General features: G+C 46.3%; 1 protein-coding gene across 3 annotated transcripts in view; it reads right to left on the reverse strand.

The window, feature by feature from the left end:
* Positions 1 to 3,352: 3,352 nt before the first annotated feature.
* trio (trio Rho guanine nucleotide exchange factor) overlaps positions 3,353 to 21,438 on the reverse strand; it is a 458,133-nt gene continuing 440,047 nt past the window's right edge. For 2 of the 3 annotated variants that reach the window (XM_075876473.1, XM_075876472.1), the window contains exons 52-63: positions 17,606 to 17,711; positions 16,903 to 17,269; positions 13,309 to 13,440; positions 13,061 to 13,213; positions 12,370 to 12,451; positions 12,137 to 12,188; positions 10,699 to 10,847; positions 7,637 to 7,778; positions 7,143 to 7,312; positions 3,918 to 4,137; positions 3,773 to 3,841; positions 3,353 to 3,704 (exon numbers count right to left, since the gene is read on the reverse strand). In XM_075876473.1, coding sequence (XP_075732588.1) covers positions 3,675 to 3,704; positions 3,773 to 3,841; positions 3,918 to 4,137; positions 7,143 to 7,312; positions 7,637 to 7,778; positions 10,699 to 10,847; positions 12,137 to 12,188; positions 12,370 to 12,451; positions 13,061 to 13,213; positions 13,309 to 13,440; positions 16,903 to 17,269; positions 17,606 to 17,711 — 1,672 coding nt within the window. In that variant the 3' untranslated portion in view covers positions 3,353 to 3,674. Of the gene's footprint in view, positions 3,705 to 3,772; positions 3,842 to 3,917; positions 4,138 to 7,142; positions 7,313 to 7,636; positions 7,779 to 10,698; positions 10,848 to 12,136; positions 12,189 to 12,369; positions 12,452 to 13,060; positions 13,214 to 13,308; positions 13,441 to 16,902; positions 17,270 to 17,605; positions 17,712 to 21,438 lie in introns of those variants that run through there. The other variant, XM_037427115.2, reaches the window with a different exon arrangement.

A 21,438-nucleotide genomic window follows, 5' to 3' on the forward strand; every position in this document is an offset into this window, starting at 1 on the left:
AGCTGAAATCAAGAAGAAGAAATGGACATGGTTCGGGCATGTAGCACGTAGACAAGATAACCGTTGGTCGTTAAGGGTAACTAACTGGATTCCAAGAGAAGGCAAGCGGGTTGGCGGGAGACAGAAGGTTAGGTGGGCAGATGAGATTAATACCCGTGCCACACGGGCAGAGAAAATGGCATTTACTCCCGAATGCCTTCAGATTTATTGCCATTCGCGCGGTGCCACACGGGCGAACGAAATGGCATTCGTCCGAATGCCATTCGTCACCAAATGCCTTCGCCACAACTCAGTTGACTGAGAAATGCCTACTCTCGACGACACAGCTCGCGAAGTGCGATTTACTTTAAAGTAAATAAAACAAATCATATTCCGCTAAAATTAAAATTTCCTGTCTCTTATTTGCACTAAACTCCTAAAAAGTGCTTTGAACGTTATACGAAGATCAGGTTGAAATGGTTTAAATATAATTGAAGTTCAATTTCCTGAAACTGGCGCATAATAACTTGTCTCTGCTCCAGAATTATTCGCTCTTGAGCACGATGCTTTGCACGGAAACACACAAATGCTGCCGTGAAAAAATGAACTCTGCGAACATCTTCTGAGAGATGCAACTGGTGCGATGCGACAGGCGCCATTTCTATTTTTTTATCGCTCTTCGCCGAATGCTCACTTGGAAGGTGCTGCGATCGAGATCATGAAGTCAAATGTCATTCACTTTGGACGTGTAGCAGCGCCGCCAAAAAAATGTCATTCGGGAACTGAAGGCCTTCGCCACCGATTGTCATTTTCTATGCCCATGTGGCACGGGTATAAGAAATTTGCGGGTATAAATTTGCAGCAGCAAGCACAGGACCGGGTTAACTGGCGGAACATCCGAGAGGCCTTTGTCCTGCAGTGAACGTAGTCAGGCTGATGATGATGATAATGATGATGATGATGAAGACTCATATGCGATCACACGGGCTATCCTTGCCAGTTGTGTAACCGACGTCGCTGACTTTCTCCTCGAAGAAGTCATACTTCACCAAGGCGCTCCTTGACATCTCAAAATGGGGTCGATACTTTCTATCAAAGCCTTCCAGGACATTTTGCACTCTTGTGCAACAAAACACAAGCGTATCACCCGCAGATCAACAGCCTAACAGAGCGGCTCAACCGAACGCTTACAGGCATGCTCGCCATGTTTCACCAGATAATCGTCACTGGGACGAAGCTTTGGCATTTTCAACATTTGCCTACAACACGTCTCGACATGATTCTACAGGCTTCTCTCTATTTTTGCTCTCGTACAGACGAAAAACCACGCTGCCTTTCGACACGTTCAATCCTCCCTTTCTTAATGCGACATCAGAATACGCTTGTGACACCATCGATAGAGGTGCAGAGGCACGCAAAGCTACCTGCCTTCGTCTTAACACTTCGCAATAAAAGCAACGACGCGTCTACGATGCTCGCCACCACAAATCCTGGTGACGCGGTCCTTTGTTGGACACCGTCATGGCCTTTGCGAGAAGCTTACTTCTCCGTACTCTGGTTCATACCGAGTCTTGCGCCATGTCACAGACGTCACGGTTCCAAGTCGAGCCTCTGGAGACCACCACAGCACCATCATCTGATATCGTTTGCGTCATGCGACTAAAGCGGTACCACTCGGACCACTCGAGCACCGGGCCGTTGACTCAGTCGCCAAGGGTGATGCCACGAAGCGCTGTTGGAGATAGAGAGGAAGACAGCATACTGAGAGAAAACGACGTTCCCCGCCATTTGCGTGGACTTCGCTCTGTATGCCTGGCTCCAAATGTCTGTATATACCTTGCAAATATTGTGCAATGCCTTATCTCCCCGTAATAATATATACGCGGACAACATGTATGAATACAGCTTTCTGTAGTCTAACAAGATTTTAGGTTTGAAAGCTGACAGCCTAAATGAAAACTCCTATACAGATACAACATTTCACCTTTATTCACCTTATGTGTGAAATGCAACAAACGTATGCCTGCTTAGGTACAGTGGGTGGCGAAAGTATTCCCGCATTTCCACGAATTCAGATTGGAATCCCAGAGCTAAACTAAGCTTAATTCTACTTGAAACCTGCCCCTAAGGTAAACAGAAGCACTGAGATGAAATTTCGAAGGCGATGTAATGAGTCAGATGGATTTATATGGGGACGTACACAACGTCTAGCTACTAATAATCAAGGAAAAATATAGCCTAGAACATATATAAAATCGATTTCAATGTGCATGCCACGTAATTGAGCGAGATGCGGAGAACCTCACGGCGCCCATATCAACGCAGTGTCAGCGTAAACCACTCTATGCCACGATACAGTGCTTACAAGTCTATTCTATGTGTATTGCAGTCACGAGTTCGTATGCCTGGTCAGAATGGTGGCCGCTCGCACGCAGGGTGCCAAGCATAGGTCGGCAAACTCACTCATATGAGTCGACTCACTCGGACTCACTCAGATGACCCAGATCGAGCTGTGAGTCTAGTAAGTCCGGGTGAGCAATATTTTTGGTGAGTTTCAGTCCGGCTGAAGAAAATTTCCGTGAGTGTGAGTACGAGTGAGTCCGGCTCAGTAAAATGTTGGGGAGTCTGGGAGCGAGTGAGCCATATATATTATTCATGTGTGAGCTCCACAATAGTTGCCGACCTCAATGGTGCCAAGTCACAGTTTTGTATGATCACGTGGCCAGCTGGGTTTGTTGAGCCACCGAAACTGCTCCTGCCTAGGTCGACGTTTCTTGAAACCGAAGCTGCGCCTGTGCGGTCTAAAAACGTCTCTAACTAAATAACAGTCGCGCACTCGCGCAAACGAAGTTTCCATGATAAATGAGTCATATAAGCTTCTTAATTGCGACAACAAAAAAAGCAACGTTGAAAACTTTTGTGTCAGTGCTCCTTTAACATACATAAAAATGAACCCCCTCACCTCAGCCCAACCCCCGAAAAAAAATCTGGCTACGCTTCAAGCGTCACTCATTCTCCCTTTTTAGAAAAATATTGTGTTATTTAAGCAAAGGAAGGGGGGAGGCATGTGCTCGTGCATTAGCTCTTATAATTAAATACGACTCCAGATTGCCTGACATGCGAGGACACAGATCCTTGGTTTACGTTCTTGCTGGGATGTGAAGGTAAACCCGCCATGATGGTCTAAGACATTCGGCTGCTGCATGACCCGCAGGTCACAGGATCGAGTCCTGGCCATGGCGGCCTCATTTTTGATGGAGGCGAATATGCTTGAGGCCCATGCATGTGCTGAGATTTAGATGCACGAGAAGAACCCGAGGCGGTCAAAATTTCCGACTTCTATTAGACCATTGGCAAATGTGGGTCAATGTCATAAAGATGAAGCAATGATTTTATTGTACATGCATAGAGTGAGAAATGACAGCTGACAGACTGAAATAAATCACGCATACTATAAAGACGTCATAGGGCGCGATGTCATGGCATTGCAACTATAGTTTTGTTGCCTAGTGAATTTCTGTACATTCTTCAAACACTATCTTTATTTTACATAGTATAAATGGAATTGGCCATCCCACGGTGTCCTCAACCATGTCCTTCGATCTGACCACTTTAAAAATTAAAAGACTTCAGCGGCACGAGCGCGCTTCTATATGTACACACTACTTGATGACTGGCCTTGAACCTAATTTTTGTCACGAGGGTGACAGTCCAGTTGTCTGCATCTGCAAATAAAAAAATGAAAACGTATCTCCTCACGTCTATGCATGTTGCAACAAAATTATAGCCATACCAGTTCATCTCTTCGCTTCACGAAGTCTCTTAGAGGAGAAGAGCTTAAGTTCTGAGCCCTCGGTGCGTCCTACAAAAAGGAACGATAAAATAAGACAGATGTCCATGAAGACGCGCGACAACAAAGCGCTATCCAAATCACTTGCCTTTATCCAGCAATGTGCGAGGGCCTTACTGGCGGAGAGACGTTTCTGAGGGTCCACGGCCAATAGTTTCGATATAAGATCCTGCGAGTGTTCTGAGATGGATGCTGTGGTAGGTATGGTATACGCTGCAGCTACGATGTTCGCGCAGGTTTCATTTTCAGTGGCCCCCAGGAACGGCGAGAGGCCAACCAAGAACACGTGCAGCAGAACGCCTGTGCCCCTATACAGAGGAATCAATGTTTAATGGTCACCAGAGCATTGTTTTGTCAATGTCCAGCAGAAAAAGAAAAATGTATACCCTACCTAATGGACTATATCAAATTTTCTTTGGAATTTAAGCCACATGTTTATTGGAGAGCTTTGACGTCCCCCTAAAGCGGAATGACAGGTCAGTTTTTTGCCTCCTTTTGGCGATGACGAAGCATTCGCTTTCGTTAAGCCAGGAAGTCACGCTACACACTGCAGCACTGCTTCGCGTAGAGCGCGAAAGTAAAGCAAGCCAGTAAAAATAAATAATAAACCAAGAAAGAAAGTACTCAAGAAAAGAAGTAAACGCATTGGTGATCGAAAGCACGTATAAAAAGGGAAGTGAAAAATGGGAAGTGAGTGCGACAGCTGCTCGGCGCGACTGAACAACACTTGGGAGTAGCTTCGCTTTCATGAGGCGTAACCAGGCCCCGTGCACATCGCCTTCAACCGTGGAAGGAACATTTGTGCCATTGACGGCCTACATGTGCACTTGCTCAGCGCCCACAACGTTACTATTCTACCTTTTGCAAACTGGCGAAGTACTACGCATGTACGCATTACAATGGGTGGGCAGCCTTAAACCCCTCACTCGTTGCGTAATCCACTTGCTTCGATGCCTGGAACGATTCTGGCGCGCAAAATTACATGCGTTAAGGAGTCTCCGCCCACTACACGACATCCTTAGAGCGTGCTTTACGACTCACTTTCAGGAACCGGCGTGGCTCCGTAACAGGACACCTGTTTGCAACGTTGAACGTCCGGGTTTGATTCTGACCCGTACTAAACATCCTTTCTATTTATTATAGCGATAGCAATTTTATGGACGCTCTAGGCTGAATTTTGCCGCCGGCGTCAGCAAGCGCGTCATTCACCATGTATTCATACGTATCTACATAAATGTAAACGAAAGAAAAATAATCTAGAAAAAGACTCCGGCACGGAATGGAACGTCCAACCTCTTGCTTGCGAGGGCGGGGCGTTAGTGAGCCCCAAAGGAGGACTTCCTTTAACGTTGAAACGGCAAGCTACTTATATCCACCAATTACCGCTGGGGATGACAATCTCGGGGGAACTATCGTGTTTTCAGCATTACCAGCGAAATGGCGCAATGAGCGCGGGTCTCCTGGAGTAACTGTATGAACGTCGGTACTTTGCCCCGCGGGTGGGGAGAGGGGGCGTCGTGTGCGTGGTTATGTCGCCGTATGGAGAATCGTATGCCTTGGACTTTCACCGGAACGATTCTGTTGTGCGCACAAAGGTCACTGCACTCACTGCACTGTTTCCGTTTGCGAAAAGGGCACGCTTTTCAGACACCGCGAATGAACAACTGAGGCACTTATTGACGATCATCTGTACTTGTGATTACGTTTCGTGCGTAATTTGTGCGTGAGCAACACGAGGCACGTTTCGAACTGCTTGTCATTGTTCGCAGGGCATTCCAATTTGTTGCTATCACATTCATTGGTTCACCTTTATGGCAAAGCTGTGACTATTTATTTATTTATTCATTTATTTAATTAATTTATTTATTTGCATCTACCTCGAACTTGCGCTCATAATCAACGCCAATTTTTCGCTCGCTATATCGACGACGCTGGCGAACGAGCTCTTTAACGCGCTACATCGTTTATAATTTGAGTAACTTTTTAGAACAATCATTTGCGGTCACCGTTCATGATAAAAGCTACCCAGTAATTTATCTTGAGGTAATATTAGTGGCGTAACCAAAATATGTGGGGGTGGGGGGTAAGCCTTCCGTTTCTCCAAAATTCAAAACATCATGAACCCAAAATCTTTCTAGATTTTTTTAGAAATCTTTTTCTTTGTTTCGATTTTAGAAGACACTTCGGCGCGAGCATTGTCAACTCTGGCCGCATATGGCCCCACCACACATGCAGAGCACTGAGGCTTTTTAACTTAAATGCGGCAGTTTCAACGAGCAGGAGAAAATGCGTTGAGGAGGATGAGATAAATTGACGACACTTGCACTAAGTCATGCAACGCTTGAAAGAGCGAAACCGGATGATTCCGAAAACTAATATGATCGATTCCGGGTCGTTTCTCGGCCTCATATAGGTAGGCGATGCAGGTTGCTTCGATGTTGTTGCTAGGCTATAGTTAGGCGATGCCGTTTTTACGTTGATATAGAATATAGTGAGGTTCGAGTTAAGCCGCAGACAATAACAGACGAGACACGGCTGCACGAACTCCAGAGACAGACAATCGCGCTTAGACCAAGCGTTCGCATCTCTCATAGATCTGCTGGCACGACGTCGTTTGTTAACGTAGGCCTTCCATCACTTCGGCATCTTCTGGCAACCGCCGTTGCCTCTACCCTTCTCTAGCATTATCTAGTTGCACGTACATTCGGGGTCCTCGGTTCGCCGCCGTCGCCTCACAGCGATTTTTTGGACTAAATGTTGCCTCCTCCTTTTAGAGTGCACCAGTAGTAGTGTTTACCCGATTTCTGTCTGTCGGACATACCCTTTTATGATTGCAATAGTTTCTGGATCGACTCACAAGGGACAATTTGCTCAACGGCTCCGCTGTTAAAAAAACAGCTCTTCACTGCAAGCGACCAAACCCACAGCCTTCGCATTGTGCGTGCGGTATACAACTGCACCGTATGGCGGCATCCAGCTGTTCTCCCGAAGGAACGGCCACATATATTCGCTCCCCGTTGTTGCGCATCGCTGGCGGACTTTCAGCTCGCTGTCATGTCCAATAATTTCTTCATGGTCTCAAAGCTAACCATGCTAGACACTGCACAATCAAGCACCTTAATAGATGTTACATTTTGATGGCGTAATCAGCATTAAAAAATAAAAAAAACTACAGAACACTCTAAAACTGTGGTCTATTTAAGCTAACTTTCTTCATCCAAGTGTACGCTATGCAGGCACAGTTTTCAAAGAACACGATCTGAAAGGCAAAAGAAGCCAAGAACGCTTTTCACAATTCTAACGAGAATCTCACCAGAGGTCGGCGCGGGTGCTGAGAGGATAGTTTTTGAGCACCTCGGGCGCAACGAACTCGGCCGTTCCAATTACGGACATTTTGCACTCGGTTCCGAGCACTCTGCGGGCGTTACCGAAGTCAATCAGCTTCAGCCTGTCGCTGCATTCTTCCACAAGAAGATTTTCTGGCTGTAAAACAAAAATACGAGAAAACGAAACAGTAGGCGGCACTCGCGTCAACATTCTTCCCTATATCAAGACTCAAGCTTTTCAACGAACTTGTTCCATATATATCCTGACACCCCCTCCCACAACCCTCTTAATTAAAAAACTAAAAGAAGTTCACATGTGTGTTACATGCGCACATACAAAGACATGCACGCACACAGTACGTAAAGTTTAGTACAAGCCCCCCCCCCCCCCCTGAAAGAACGAAACCTTTTCAGGATACGCCCCTGTTGGCATCAATCAAGTTAAACGAAACTTGAGCGTAGATATACAGTGTTCACTAACCTTTACATCAAGGTGCGCAATACCACAGAGGTGAATGTAGTCAAGAGCGCTGAGCAGCTGAGCCAAGTAATGCGACGCTGTGTGCTCACTGTAGAAGTTCCATTGCATGCAAACGTGATCGAAGAGCCGGAGTCCTTCAATGCTGTAGGATACAAAGCACAACGATTGTAATCCACCTTCTTCGTGTGCAGTCAGTGAAAGTACTTCTCCCTAGAACATCTTTCTGCACGTCAGAAGATTCAAAGGGCAAAGTAAACTGGCGCATGCATATACTGATGCTTAAACTCTGTAGACGCCAAGCTTGCTGGCAGGCATTTTCTGCAAGTATAGACAGTTTTCCGCAGCGGTGAACGGGCGCTGCCACGTTTGAACACGTGATCTAATAGCCTTCTCCTTTCCGTTTCTTCACCATCGCCAATGGCCGACCAATTCGCCGCCGCCTCTCCCAAGGCACTTCGCCGTGCTCCCGACCGGGCTGCAGAAATCAGGTGCCTTTCTTCTCTTCTAACCACTACCCCCCCCCCCTCTCCCGGGTCGAAGGCCAGCAAAGCGGGCGCAGCGTATAGTCCGCACCGCCCGTTTCTCTCTCTCTCTCTTTGTTTTATTTTTCTTATGACTGCGCCATGTCGCCTTATGGCCGACAGAAGTTAGGTGCCTTTCTCCTTCTTCAAGGATCACTACTACCACCGTTTCTCGCCGTAGGCTGCAGGGCAACGTCCGCCACATGCCACATCGTGGCCGCGCCACCGGGGAGAAGGCCATGGCGCTTCGGTGAGGTAGCGCCATCTAGCTTTGCATAAAGAAACTAGCTGCGGAAAACTGTCTATAACCAATAGCCTTGATAGACAAAAAAATGATTATTCCTGCAGGTTCGTGAAGCTCATGTTTATAAAGAACGATTGAATGCATTAGCTATCAGACACACGGCTTCAACGTGAAGTACTGCGCCAACAAAAGAGCACTAAGCCGCAGCTGCACACCTTAAAGGACCCCCCCCCCCAACCTCTTCCAGCGGATCTATATACTGCTCCTTAATTAGTCGTTTTCAACGTAATGTACCGATGAATACGAACAATGCTCTATTGCCTGTAAACGGTCATTACCGATAAAGTGCACAACTAACCTGCGTTCACACATCGTGATAATTTGGGCGCAAGATTACGTCAGAGATCATTTGCACGTGGGTCAACCAAATAAGAGGTCACTTTTAACAATGTGCAAGAACAAGTCATGCGATATGAAAGATTTGTAAACTTTATCCACAGTATTGACACTGTGAATAGCCTCAACTAAGTTACGTCATGGTATACCATGCCAGACAAAACTTCCGACCAAAAATAAGTCATGGCGCAAAACTTTGCGCCTGTAACGTACGTGCAATGCTGTCCTAAACTTTTTTAGTGCTGAAGTTCCAAAGATATTTTGACTAGGGTTGTGCGAGCAGTAAATTTTAGGCTCAAAGCCAGTTCGAATTCAATAGCGCTTTCTTCGAATAATTTCGAATGGAATAGTTCGAATAATGTATATCACATAACTTACACACACACTAACACACACACACACACACACTCACTCACTCACACACACACACACACACACACACACACACACATATATATATATATATATATATATATATATATATATATATATATATATATATATATATATATATATATAATGTAATCTTATTGGTCACGACCCAACTAACCTGCGCAGCTTTTTAATTGAAATAAGGCACGTGTGAATGTAATTATTTCTGGTTCAAAATGAAGTGGAAGCAGCTTTGAATAGCAGAAGATTTTGAATTCCAGTAGGAAGCAAGTCGCAAGTCACAACCGGCAAAATACGCTACGCTTCAAAATTTACTATACTTACACCTGATAATGAAATGGAACCAACTTTATTTAAAACCTTCCGATTAGTGGCCGGGCCTAAACCACCCCGGTGGTCGCTATATGGTTTAGCCTTTCCCCCGCTCATCGGGCCCGCCGGATGGCCCAAACTTCGTCTTCAAGTTCTGAGCTAGCCAGAGCGTCGAGTCAACACGTCTCAAGGAGCTCCGGGTTTTGGCGATTGAAAAGATGGTAGTGTGCGGGCATTTCCAAAGAATGTGTTCTATGTCTGCGTACTCGTGTTTACACAGAATTAAACAGTGCGGATATTCTTTGATGAGGCGTTTTCACGGCATATCATTTCTATGGTGCAGAAAAACCAGCTTTACAAGAAGGTTAATATGCGATCATATATTTCCGCTCGTTCATTTCGAATACTTCGAAATTTCTAATTTAATTTCGCGTCGAAGCGAATGCGATTGTTGTGATATTGGTTCGAATACTTAATACCAGAATATTCACACTTGCCTAATTTCTTTTTGTAAAATATAAGAATGCCGTTAGGCTCACGACGTAAATCCCACGACGCACTGACGTCATTGTACGTATCAACATCACAGCAGTCGTCAGCGATGGCTGCAAAACTGTAGTATCCCGTGAAATGTTTGAATGTTTGCGTACCAGGCTGTTGTATCCATAGCTGATGAAAACGATGCACGAGGCACTTGCACGGTTGCCTTAGTTCTTAAATTTATTTATTGGACGTAATCAAGTGTGTCAGCTTGTCCGATTCGCGATAAACTTAGCAGAGAAATAATTAACTACAAGAAATAACTCATGCCTGAAATTGAACAGTCCGGAGGTTAAAAAATTGTCTTTTATTTCGCAATTGCAGATTGAAGTGTACAATACGTTGTGAAAACGTTATCAACATTCCGTGCGCCTCCCCACGTGACTAACCGCTATAGCGACAACGCCAACCTTGCACCCTATTACACGGAAGCCAAGCGCCTTTATTAGCTATAAAGTACTCGTGCAAGAGTTCTATCTCTCTTTTGTTCTATGCACAGGCACACTTACGAATGACTGGTAATGCACGATCAAGCAGCTTCAAAGTAACTGTCTGAATTTTCATGCGCAACGTGAATATCATCAAAGCAGACAGGCCTTTGTGTTACTTGCGAGCGAAACTTGTCATGCAGTGCCAAAACATAAAACCTCACGCACAATGGAAACACTAGGATGTGGCTGCTCGGCGTGCGGTAGCATTCGAGCAGCTCAACAATGCCTTCGTGATGAAGGCTAGTCAACAGCTGCCACTCGTGCTCCACAGTGGCGCGCGACTGCTGCTGGAAGCCGATAACCTTGGCTGCTGCCTGTGGACAGAGGAAGGCAAGCCCCGTGAACAAGGCGAGGAATTAGCGCTCTTCCAGTATTTTGTGCGATGTTTTCCCTGATTGGGCGTACACAGCATACTGATAAGATTTACAGCGATGGCGCATGTCTGAAGATACGCGGGACTGGAAACTAAACATCACCCCGTGTGCCGCGCAGTGACGCAATGTTCAAGAACTTAGGCAGCGCCTAAGAGCTCCCTGACTATTCACTTCGAGAAAGCTCAATGCTGTTATTGAGAACGTGCTTGGCTAATGACTATCCAAAATCGCAGCACGAGACTAATTAACGAGACGATAGAAAAGGAAGAGTTTTGACAATGGGCGAGTTGTCAGGGGCACCGCCAGGACTCATACCGGAGGGGGGGGGGGGGGTGTACCCACGATAAGTGAGTTTCTTTAGGGAGTGGGGGCAGCAGGGAGGCGGGAAACTTGGCCATCGTGTTATGACTATGTTCCCTCTTGGGGGGCGACGGGAGAGGGAGGGCAGGTGAAGATATTGAGGGGCACCACACCACCCCTGCGAGCTTCAACTCACCCATTGTCACTTTACACACTATATGAGTAGCTTCTCTTGCTCACGAAAAAATAGAATGACGCTTAATTCTATAGCATTTGAGCCTTCTAATCAGCTTGCGATTCTCGGTGGACACCTGGACCGTGCAACGAGCAAGGGTCTGTGCGTTAGGATTTTTCTATTATTAATTCCCCGAAGGCACCAACTGAAATTATGGTTGAGAAATGCCCACTACGCCCGCCATGATTAATAATTTTTCACAAGTAGCCCTCCATATATGCTAAGGCATGCAGCACGCGCACACTCATAGTTGCACACTTTGTTGATGTTGTGGCTCATAATGATTATTACTAATTATCGCTGCGCCGTTTGTAATGACTGGCCAGCTTCAAACCACTCACTCGTTACGCAATTCGCACGTAGTGACGCCCGGTACAATTCTACTTTTCTAGCACGCAATATTAAATTTGTTAACAGGAGCCCGACACGACGACTGTGTACGTTTTTGTTTTTCGGAAGTAGTTAAAAACATTCGCGTGGCTCTGTGGGAGAACACGTGAATGAGAGCGTAAGTGCCCCGGTTGAATTTTGATTCCCATTCTTCGCATTCACCGTGATTTTTCGCTCACAAACAACGCCAGCGACACCGCACTTTCTGAGTAAAGGAATCTGCAGAATACTCTCAGGTTACTAGTATGCTAAGAGATACTTTTAGATACTTTTGAGGAGTTCAAAATAGAGGAAAGGAGCTTACCCTTTCGCCCGTTGCGTTGTGGATGCATTTTTTCACGACAGAAAACCGTCCCCTGAAACAGCAAGTATAACAAAAAAAACTTCGACCGGATCATCGAACGAACACGTTGCGTTAGCTCAAATATAAAACCATCGAATTCGCAACCAACATCGCTTGTTACATAAAAAGAAATGTTACCGGTGCTGAATAAACAACGTGTACGCACAGTGCGGCGGAATAATATAAAAGCTTGCCTTCCACACTCTCCCACTTCGACGTACTCGGAAAAGTTCTTCTTCCATTCGACCACACCAGAGTGGGATTTTGCTGTGTCCCCTGCGCCAGAAAACGAGCGCGAAGCTTTATTTGACAAGTCGTAAATGGGAAGCCCGCCGAGTGTACCATAATAGAAGCAGCTTGAATTCCACGAACAACGTTGCTTCTCATGCGTATACTTTGGTGCGAACCAGATATTTTATCATTCAACACCGCAATGACGCTTTTTCGTTAGCCCAGATTATGCATGCAAACATAGCAAAATTGGTGGCAGGAAGGTGCATAAGAATTAATTGGAAAGCGATCAAACCTGAGCCGCCTCAGCTTGGAGCAACCACGTATTCGCTCTAAACAGAAGAGCGTTTCCGTTATATATCTTCAGAGGTGCATGCCATGACGACAATGCATGGTGCATCCGTGGGTAGATACTTTAATCCGGAATCACCCAAGCACGTTTTATGCAATAGGACTGATTTGACGACTGTTTCTTCTCTATAGCTTTTTGATTTTTCTCTCGCTATCACACAGCAGGTTGTGACGTCCTCTGCCCAGACGGGCAGCTTCAATACGATGTTCTTCACACCCACCATGAATCACTTTACCTCTTCAAATAGCTTGCTATCTTTTTTTTTAATGCACTCACTGGCCGATGAAGGCAAGCCCACGCACCTGTAACCGTAATTGGGTCAGAAGATGGACCCGGATTGCTCGTTCCCAATTCCGAATAGCTGACGACGCGGAACATGTAACAGCCTGGTTCGCAGTGGATCACCTGCGTGCACAATGTCGTCGCCGGCCCGGCCGGTTCCCAAGAATGCAAACCTGGGTGAATATAAGGAGCGGCTAAAATAATTTCACAACGAGCGACGCTAAACAGAGAGTGGCCGCCGTCCTGGACACTGATAGACGTTATTTACCTTTGACACTTTTTTCGACCATATATCCAGTCATTGGACAATCGTCCATTCCTTGTGCTGGTTGCCATTTTAATTGCAACGTGGTTCCCTGGGCGTTTACCAGCTCCGGTCGCCCTGGCTCGTCCGGCTTACCTAAAAGGAGAGGTACGAATCCACTCACGAGCTCGTGAAGCCAAGACGCTTTGCCACGAAATGAAATCGGGTATATAGAAACTACTTCACAATAGATAGTAGCGTCAGTTTATTAGGAACAACATGATTCATGGTTGACGTAAATTATGGGGGAGGGGGGTACGGGGGATTTACTCAAGCTCGGACCTCATGCTCATTTTCAAAGCTTTATTTCAAAGCGTGATTAACTTCTAAAGAAAATGAAAATACGACCCAAATTAAAAAAAAGTGGTCGCCATGGTCTGATTTGTGTCCACCTTGTGATTTTTCTGGATTTACGTTCACCTAACTTGATTGCGAATTTTAACCCAGAACTCGCAGTTAGGATTTTTATACTCTACTAGTGGTATACTCCGGTGCCGTCTGGGGAGCGTTTTACGGAAAGAATTTTTAAACTCGATTGTTACACATAGTCATTGTTACGCGATTCATTGTTAACGACAAACCAACCTGTCCGTTACCACGAAAAAGGCGATATTCACTGCCACCGCCGTCACTTTGGCCCTTTGCTTCGACTACACTCAGTTAAAAATGTCCGCTAAGGCACACAAAACCGCGGCGCGCCTGCAGATGTGAATGACAGGCGTACGTGCTATCTGCTCACCACTCGAACCACAACTACTTTTTCTACCCATATTTAAAGTAAAAGGTGCGTCACTACCTGAAACATTACGGTGTTTTTAAACCCGCACTGACATCGCACACTACACGGGTCTCTACCATTTGGCATCCATCAAAATGCGACCACCGTGGCCGGACCACCATCGCGGCGGACTCTCCGAAAAGAAGGGAGTGTGACCTTTTGCTTTTAAATTTCAAACATTTTGACAACGGCGCTTCGAGACTTGGAGACACGGTTGCTACCAAGTAATCTAAGATAGCTTGTTTGTCTACAATGCACAGAATTGATGCAGGGCTCTTTAGATGAAAGGAGTCGCTATTATGCATGCTAAATCCAAGCACGCCATTAATTGCGGAGGCTCTTTTTATTATTTTTGTTTTACTATCCACGCGCCTGAATTCGTTTCGTGGCACACTCCGTCGCAAAGCTGTGAGCAGCCCAGAGATTATTATGGCCACACATGTGAAACATAACAAATTAAATCTTAAAAAAAAAAACCTCTACTGAGGCTTTATGTTAGGACGTGGCATTATCCTTTCAAGAAAAGTCTTCAAGTTGATTAGAACAATTCATACATTAATCCGCAATACCATGAGTCTGAATCGAACCCTTCCTGCCCCATTTCTTTTGTTCCTCATGTTGAACACAAAGATTAACACGACGATTACGTCAAACGAAAACACAATGTAGGTTTCACTTGTGTCCTAATCAAGTTCATTTTTCCAAGCGAGGCCAATATATTGCAAAGGTAAGTTGAATTTCACCTCAAACACTTGTATCAAACCTTGAGGCACACAAGGCATGCTTTTCATACGTCTGTAGTCATAGGCATGCGGCGGGTTCTCAATGGGGGACCGAAGTCTCATCGAAGCGTCCTCCCCACGGAGGAAGGAAAGGTAAGGAGAGGCCCTGACGTCACTCGTTGTGAAGCCGCGATGAAGCCGGAAGTCGGCTATATTGACTAGGCAAATTCTCCTCTGTTGTTTACATGTGAATGCGAAACAGAAGGCGCGACTCCCTCGCTGTCTCAAAAAGCACGTGGAGACCCGCCGCGGTGGTCTAGTGGCTAAGGTACTCGGCTGCTGACCCGCTGGGCGCGGGTTCGAATCCCGGCTGCGGCGGCTGCATTTCTGATGGAGGCGGAAATGTTGTAGGCCCGTGTGCTCAGATTTGGGTGCACGTTAAAGAACCCCAGAAGGTCTAAATTTCCGGAGCCCTCCACTACGGCGTCTCTCATAATCATATATTGGTTTTGGGACGTTAAACCCCACATATCAATCAAAAAGCACGTGGCCTGCGCGCCGCGTGCGTCGGTGCTATGCGAAACCAACGGAACGGATTTCAACACGCTGTCTTGCCGCGATACGGTTGACGAAATCTCTGCGTATAGCTGTTGTATCTCTTGCACTGCCGGCGTTAACGATAAACACGGCAAGTTGCACGTTAAGCTTTTTTTTTTATTTGATGTGTCTTTTGTGAAAATAAAGATTATATTTCGGACATTGCTGCGCGACGAACCAGGCACTGAAATTTGTACAGCTTCTTTCAGATCACTTTTTTCCCCTTTTGCGCTTCTCTTTAGGTTTTTGTGAAATTTTCGATCTCTTCCCTGCAACAAACCCGGAGGTGCGTAATTATGCCAGTAAAGTCAGCGTTGGTGGATCGTGGCAGCCCGTTGAGTTTGCGCCGGCCTCTTTGTTTTCGCCCCTATTTTGTCCGACGCACACTGGTTCCTACGGATATTCCAAAGGCCATGATTTCATTAGGACGAAAGCAGCGATGACCACCCGAAAGTGCGTGGGAACACGTCTCCAGTGTGATTCACGTGCACTAGTAGCTACGCAGAACGGAGACCAGGATCGCGTTAGGTCGAAAGGTGGGAAAGTTAGCCGAAGGAATGCGTGAGAAAAGGTCTGCGGGAAGCTTCGCGCGTCGACACAGCCGCCAAGGACGGCAGGGAAAGCCAGCCAAATGCGAGGGAAGATGTCTCCGGGATAAGTGGCTAGTCATTAAAGGAAAATAAAGAGAAGGCGCTTTTTTCTGTCTTCCTTATCTAAAAAAGAGCTCAGCGCCAACCGCCAACCGGTAACTGTACAGGAACATGAAAAGCAAGATAAGATTACAGTCCTAATAAGGACCTGTGGACCGCAAATTCATCGTCCGTTGTCGTAAGAAGCAACACCGCATAACTGTTACTAACCTGCAAGGCATTCATTGAACAAATTCTTGAGCACAGTCGTTATTTTCTATGATGGCTTTTCAGCATAAATTTGACGGACGCTGCAAATTCAGAGTACGTATACGCGCGTTCGTTCCGTGGTTTCTTGTTCAAACACCTGGTTACAACCACCACCAGAGGAAAATCGCGTAGCTAACAATGCGGCACAAAGAATGGATTTGGTCGAACAGCTGCAGTACGCCACGGTTAGGTGCGAGGCCCATGAAAACGCGCACACCGCCGCTGGACCACCTGAACGCTGCCGCACCGCACTACATCAACAATAACAAAACGCCGCCATTGTGCCAAGTGAATATGACCGCGCGTGACGTAATTTCCGCCACATTTTTTACGCCCTGCGCCGGCTGGGCATGCCCTCTCCTTACCTTTCCTTCCTCCGTGGTCCTCCCCTACCTTCTACCCATTCCCACTGAAAAGTCTCCTCCTCCCAAATTCAACCACTTGTTCGCATGCCTATGTCTGTTATTATAGGAATTTTCCAGCTCTATTTTAGTTGCGGACTGCATTATAACAACTAAAAGCTACATGAGCTATTTTGTGCGGTGCACACGCAGCAACGCACCGGTGACGAGCAGCCGTGTGGAGGCAGTCTCTCGCGTGGCGCCATCCACGAAACGATTGCAGACGTAGAGGCCGGCGTCCAGGGGTCCGCACTCAGCGACCTCTAGGCTGCTCGAGCCGTCGCTGTGCAGCCGCGCTACGCAGCGGTCCGCCAGCGACTGTTCGCGTTCCGAGGCCTCATCTATGGAAGCTCCCATGCGAAAGAGTACAGGTGCCGCGACTCCTGGGGCGCAGGACTTGATGCAGCTGCCGTCGGGCATTCGCCACGAGACAACACCAACCTCCGACGGGAGGGAGGGAAGGTCGAGTTGGCAGCGCAGAACGGCGCGGCTTCCCGGCGCCGCCGCTACCACGTTCGTCGGCTTCATCTGCAGCAAAACACAAGCAATGATTGAAAGCAGCAGCTTGCTTTGAAGCCTGCCTAGTTCGAGTCTTTGAGACTTCAAATCCTGGTTGACTGTCCGTAATCATACCCCTGCAGTACCGTACAGTGACTGTTAACTGTTCTTCCAGTTCTCCACATATTTATTATTTTCACCTTTTTTGCTGTTCACAAATTTTTGGTCGTTAACTGTCTTTAAAAGTTTATGACACTGCTGGCTTATATTTATTCAACTGGAATGAAAGAGCTGCGCCCAGTAAAGGTGCAGCTGGATGCGGAGATGTAGTATGCACACGCGAAATGCACAAAATGGAATACTCGCCTCAGTCAGACTATTTCCTTCAGTCGAGAGAGAATTATCGTCCTGCGACTTTCGTTGTTTCTTGTCAGTCTTGCTAGTCTTCCTCAGCCGCAAGGACCACGGCCTCCTGCACGAGGTACCTCATAACGATTAGAATCATGATTAGCACTCAGTGGCGTACCAACTCTTTCGTGAGTGGGTTTATTTGGACGTTTCGGCCTAGAGTCTGGCCTTCATCAGGATCCTGATGAAGGCCAGATTCTAGGCCGAAACGTCGAAATAAACCACGTTGTGACCGCTCGCGGAGGATCTACTTGACTATATGCAACGCTACGGCCACTCAACCACTATGCCTGCAATAATATATATATATATATATATATATATATATATATATATATATATATATACATATATATATATATATATATATATATATATATATATATATATATATATATATATATATATATATATATATATATATATTTATTTATATACCGCTCGCACTTAGATATGAGTTTGCCTATACAGAGGTGACACGACTCGCTATCTTAGATACCACGAAGTTCAATCAATCTTTAACAGGCTGAAGAATGGCGCCCTTAGCCATATTTCCGCGTCCAAAACGATTCGTCACACTCATCGGCTCGCAACAGTTTCGACAGAGCAGTGGTGACAATATTTCCTTTATGAAGAAAATTATTTTCAGGAAGCGGCAAATGCTTTGACCGGTCTTTAAAAAGTTTGCTCGTTCCCATCCATAACTTCATCAACAAGTCACAACAGAATAAAAGCATCAACAAGTGATGTGATATTATAGGGCCTCTGTTCAGCGGTTGCCTGCTCTGCAATACTACAGCACAAGGCGTGAAGTCGTCGCATAGGTGACCCTTACCGCAAATTTTAAGAGCCCACAAGGAAAATTATCACAGAGAAAACGTTGGAAAAATTTCACTACGTTGTTCAATGCCTCGTAACATTTTCATTCACCCATAAGAACATATTTGAATGAGTACTCTTGTTATGGGAAACTTCACCTTACTTGTTGGTTTCCCCAGCGTGCACCAAGAGTGACCCCTATAAACAGTGGAAAGGCTCAGCCCCCCCCTCCCATCTTTTCTCAGTGGGAGGGCTCGCGCCCCCCTTGCCCCACCCCTGGGCTGATACGCCTATGTTAGCACTCCACATCTGCGTATCCTTTGAGCCACACCAAAATCCCAGTAGAGACTCATTCATTAGCTAAACTGCCAACCATTATTAATAGTACGATTCATCGGGAAAGTTGGTGTCACGTAAATTTCAGAGAAAGTAAGTCAAGCTAGTCTAACGGACAGAGATCCACGATGAAGTACACACGCAAACTAGTGTCACGTCGCATATATGGCTTTTTCGCCACTGCCAGGAATACCACTTCCACGCATCCAAATGTAAGGTCATGCGGCAAAGTTATTGGCCACGCAAAAAGGTTATGAGTATAGTGTCTAACCGTTATATCTGAGGAAAAAAAGACTGATTTTGTGGGTTTTTAGAGGACTCCAAACGACCCAGAAGTATAGATTTATTTGTGTTGCTGTTTGGCATGAATATGCCACAAGAACTTTTCGAAATAGTGTCGTAACAGTGGACATGACATAACAAACAACCTTACTGTGGTCCTCAGAGGCGAGGTAGCGAGCCAATAAGGCAGGTCCCCACCCAGCCGTTGGCTATAGTCCCATGTCGGATCAGAGAGGCCATGCCTCTCCCGCACATTTACGGGCCCTCTGGACAGCCTAAAGCTGGACGTCTTGTCTGGGGTCTGCGATTGCCTTCATCTAGTCTTCTTCTCTTTTAAAGCCCTGCAATACAGTGTGCACTGACAGAGAATGTCACTCAACAATATTGACCACATTCTAGGCAAAGTGACTCAATTTTTAGATGAAGCATGCTCAGAAAGCCTCTAGAGGAGTAAGACCCAGTCTGGAGCATGCGGAGCGTGATTGTTTGTGATCTGTGGAGCGAAATTGCGAAACGCGGCCTTCGCTCGTTTCGCTCCGATCAACACCCCGAAGACCACGGCTGGCCTCTCCTGGTCGTGTGCCGAGCTACACGACGAGGAAGAGCAGTGAGTGTGCGAGCCTGCTGTCAAGCAAACAGGTCCCTGTTTTGAACTAGAGAACCAAGACGGGCTATTTAATGGTTGACATTTATCGCAGACTTTTTAACTGCGTGAACAAACACGGTTCGCTCGCTGGTTGTTAGTGCAGTTAAAAGCTTCAAAGGGATGATGTTTTAGGGGCGAAGACCCTTAAGGCGTGGGTCTGTCCACCCTCCGTCGTTTCGTACGTAGCCACCAGGATGCGAGATGGCGGTACTTGGAGTGTTCACTAGATGGATGCACGGACGGACGCACGGACGGACGAACAGACAGACTAGCAGACGGACGGATGGATGGACGGACGCGCGGAGCGGGTATGTGTCACAGGGGGTGCGTGATGCGAGATGGCGGTACTTGAGCGCTTACTAGATGGACGCATGGACGGGCGGATAGACAGGCTGGAAAACAGACGGACAAATGGACGGACGCGCAGACTTACGTACGGATAGACGCATGGACAGACGGACGGACGCATGAATGGACACACGGATGGTCACGTGGACGGACGGAAGCAAGAACGAACGGATGGACGGAAGCATGGACAAGCTGACGGATGCTTCGCCCCACTCATCATCATTCTCTCCGTGGATATGCTGTGATTTTTTTTACAACAATCAACGTTTCCGAGAAGCATTAACCAATGCCGTTTAAATGAAAGCCTGTTTTGCTTTACTGTCATTATTACCTATCATATTTATTTCGCTTTGTGTATGTATATACCCCCCTCTTTAATGTATTTGTTCGCGAGGGGTAAAATAGATTAAACAAATAAATAAATAAATAAATAAATAGCAGCTGTTTTGTCCACGGGTACAAGCGATGAGGGAAGCTCCTACCCTGTAATGCCCAGACGCCGTCTTTGGCAATTTGTGGCTGTGCTTGTTTCACCAACACCTCAGCCGAAGCAGTGCAGACCGGTAGCCATAAACATCATAGACATTTTCGCTTTTGGCTAGTACTGAAATACACCGTGAGGGGCCACACGTCCACAACAAATATGGCAGCATTCAGCTGGAGCAAACCATAAAGTTTCTCACAATACTTACTAGAGAAAACTCTGGCGCTAGTGTCTACGGGAGCTGCAACGCATGGCGCTTCAGCGAGCATGGAAATGATGGGTAGTACACACATTTGTCTAATATTAGTGCATCTGGCCTGCTTTTGGCTCCGTGTGTGTTCGTGTGGCTGGAGCTGTTTTTTACGAAACAAGTATTGGCAAATGTTCAGCGGTTGCGCTTCACCATTTCATTTTTTTAAACTTACTTTTCAGATTGGCTCACGAAGTTAAAAGGGTTCAATCTTTCTTTCAAAACAAAACCGAAACACAGCAATAAACGGAGCCGCAAGTACGATTCACCGCCCGCAAGTACGAAGACTAGGCAAATGTGTGTACTACCCATCATTCCCATGGTCGCTGAACGATCGCAGCGCCAGAGTGCCCTCTAGTTAATCTTGAGAAACTCTATGGAGCCAACGTTTCTAGAACTAGGTCTAGAAACGTTGGCTAGAGTGGCATGGCGATTTCACCAAGGACATTTTATCCCCGTTCTGCAAAAAGAAGGTAATTATTTCGATCTTTTACCTGATTTGTGTTCTAGAATTTTTGCTGGTGCGGTTAAGTTAGTTTTATTTGGTGTAGTCATGCTTAAAAGTGTTCTGACGGGAACATGTTTTCAGCGTATCATATATGACACAGTGGGCATTCATTGTAAAC

This window comes from Rhipicephalus microplus, chromosome X (genome assembly GCF_043290135.1).
Source record: "Rhipicephalus microplus isolate Deutch F79 chromosome X, USDA_Rmic, whole genome shotgun sequence".
NCBI lineage: Eukaryota > Metazoa > Arthropoda > Arachnida > Ixodida > Ixodidae > Rhipicephalus > Rhipicephalus microplus.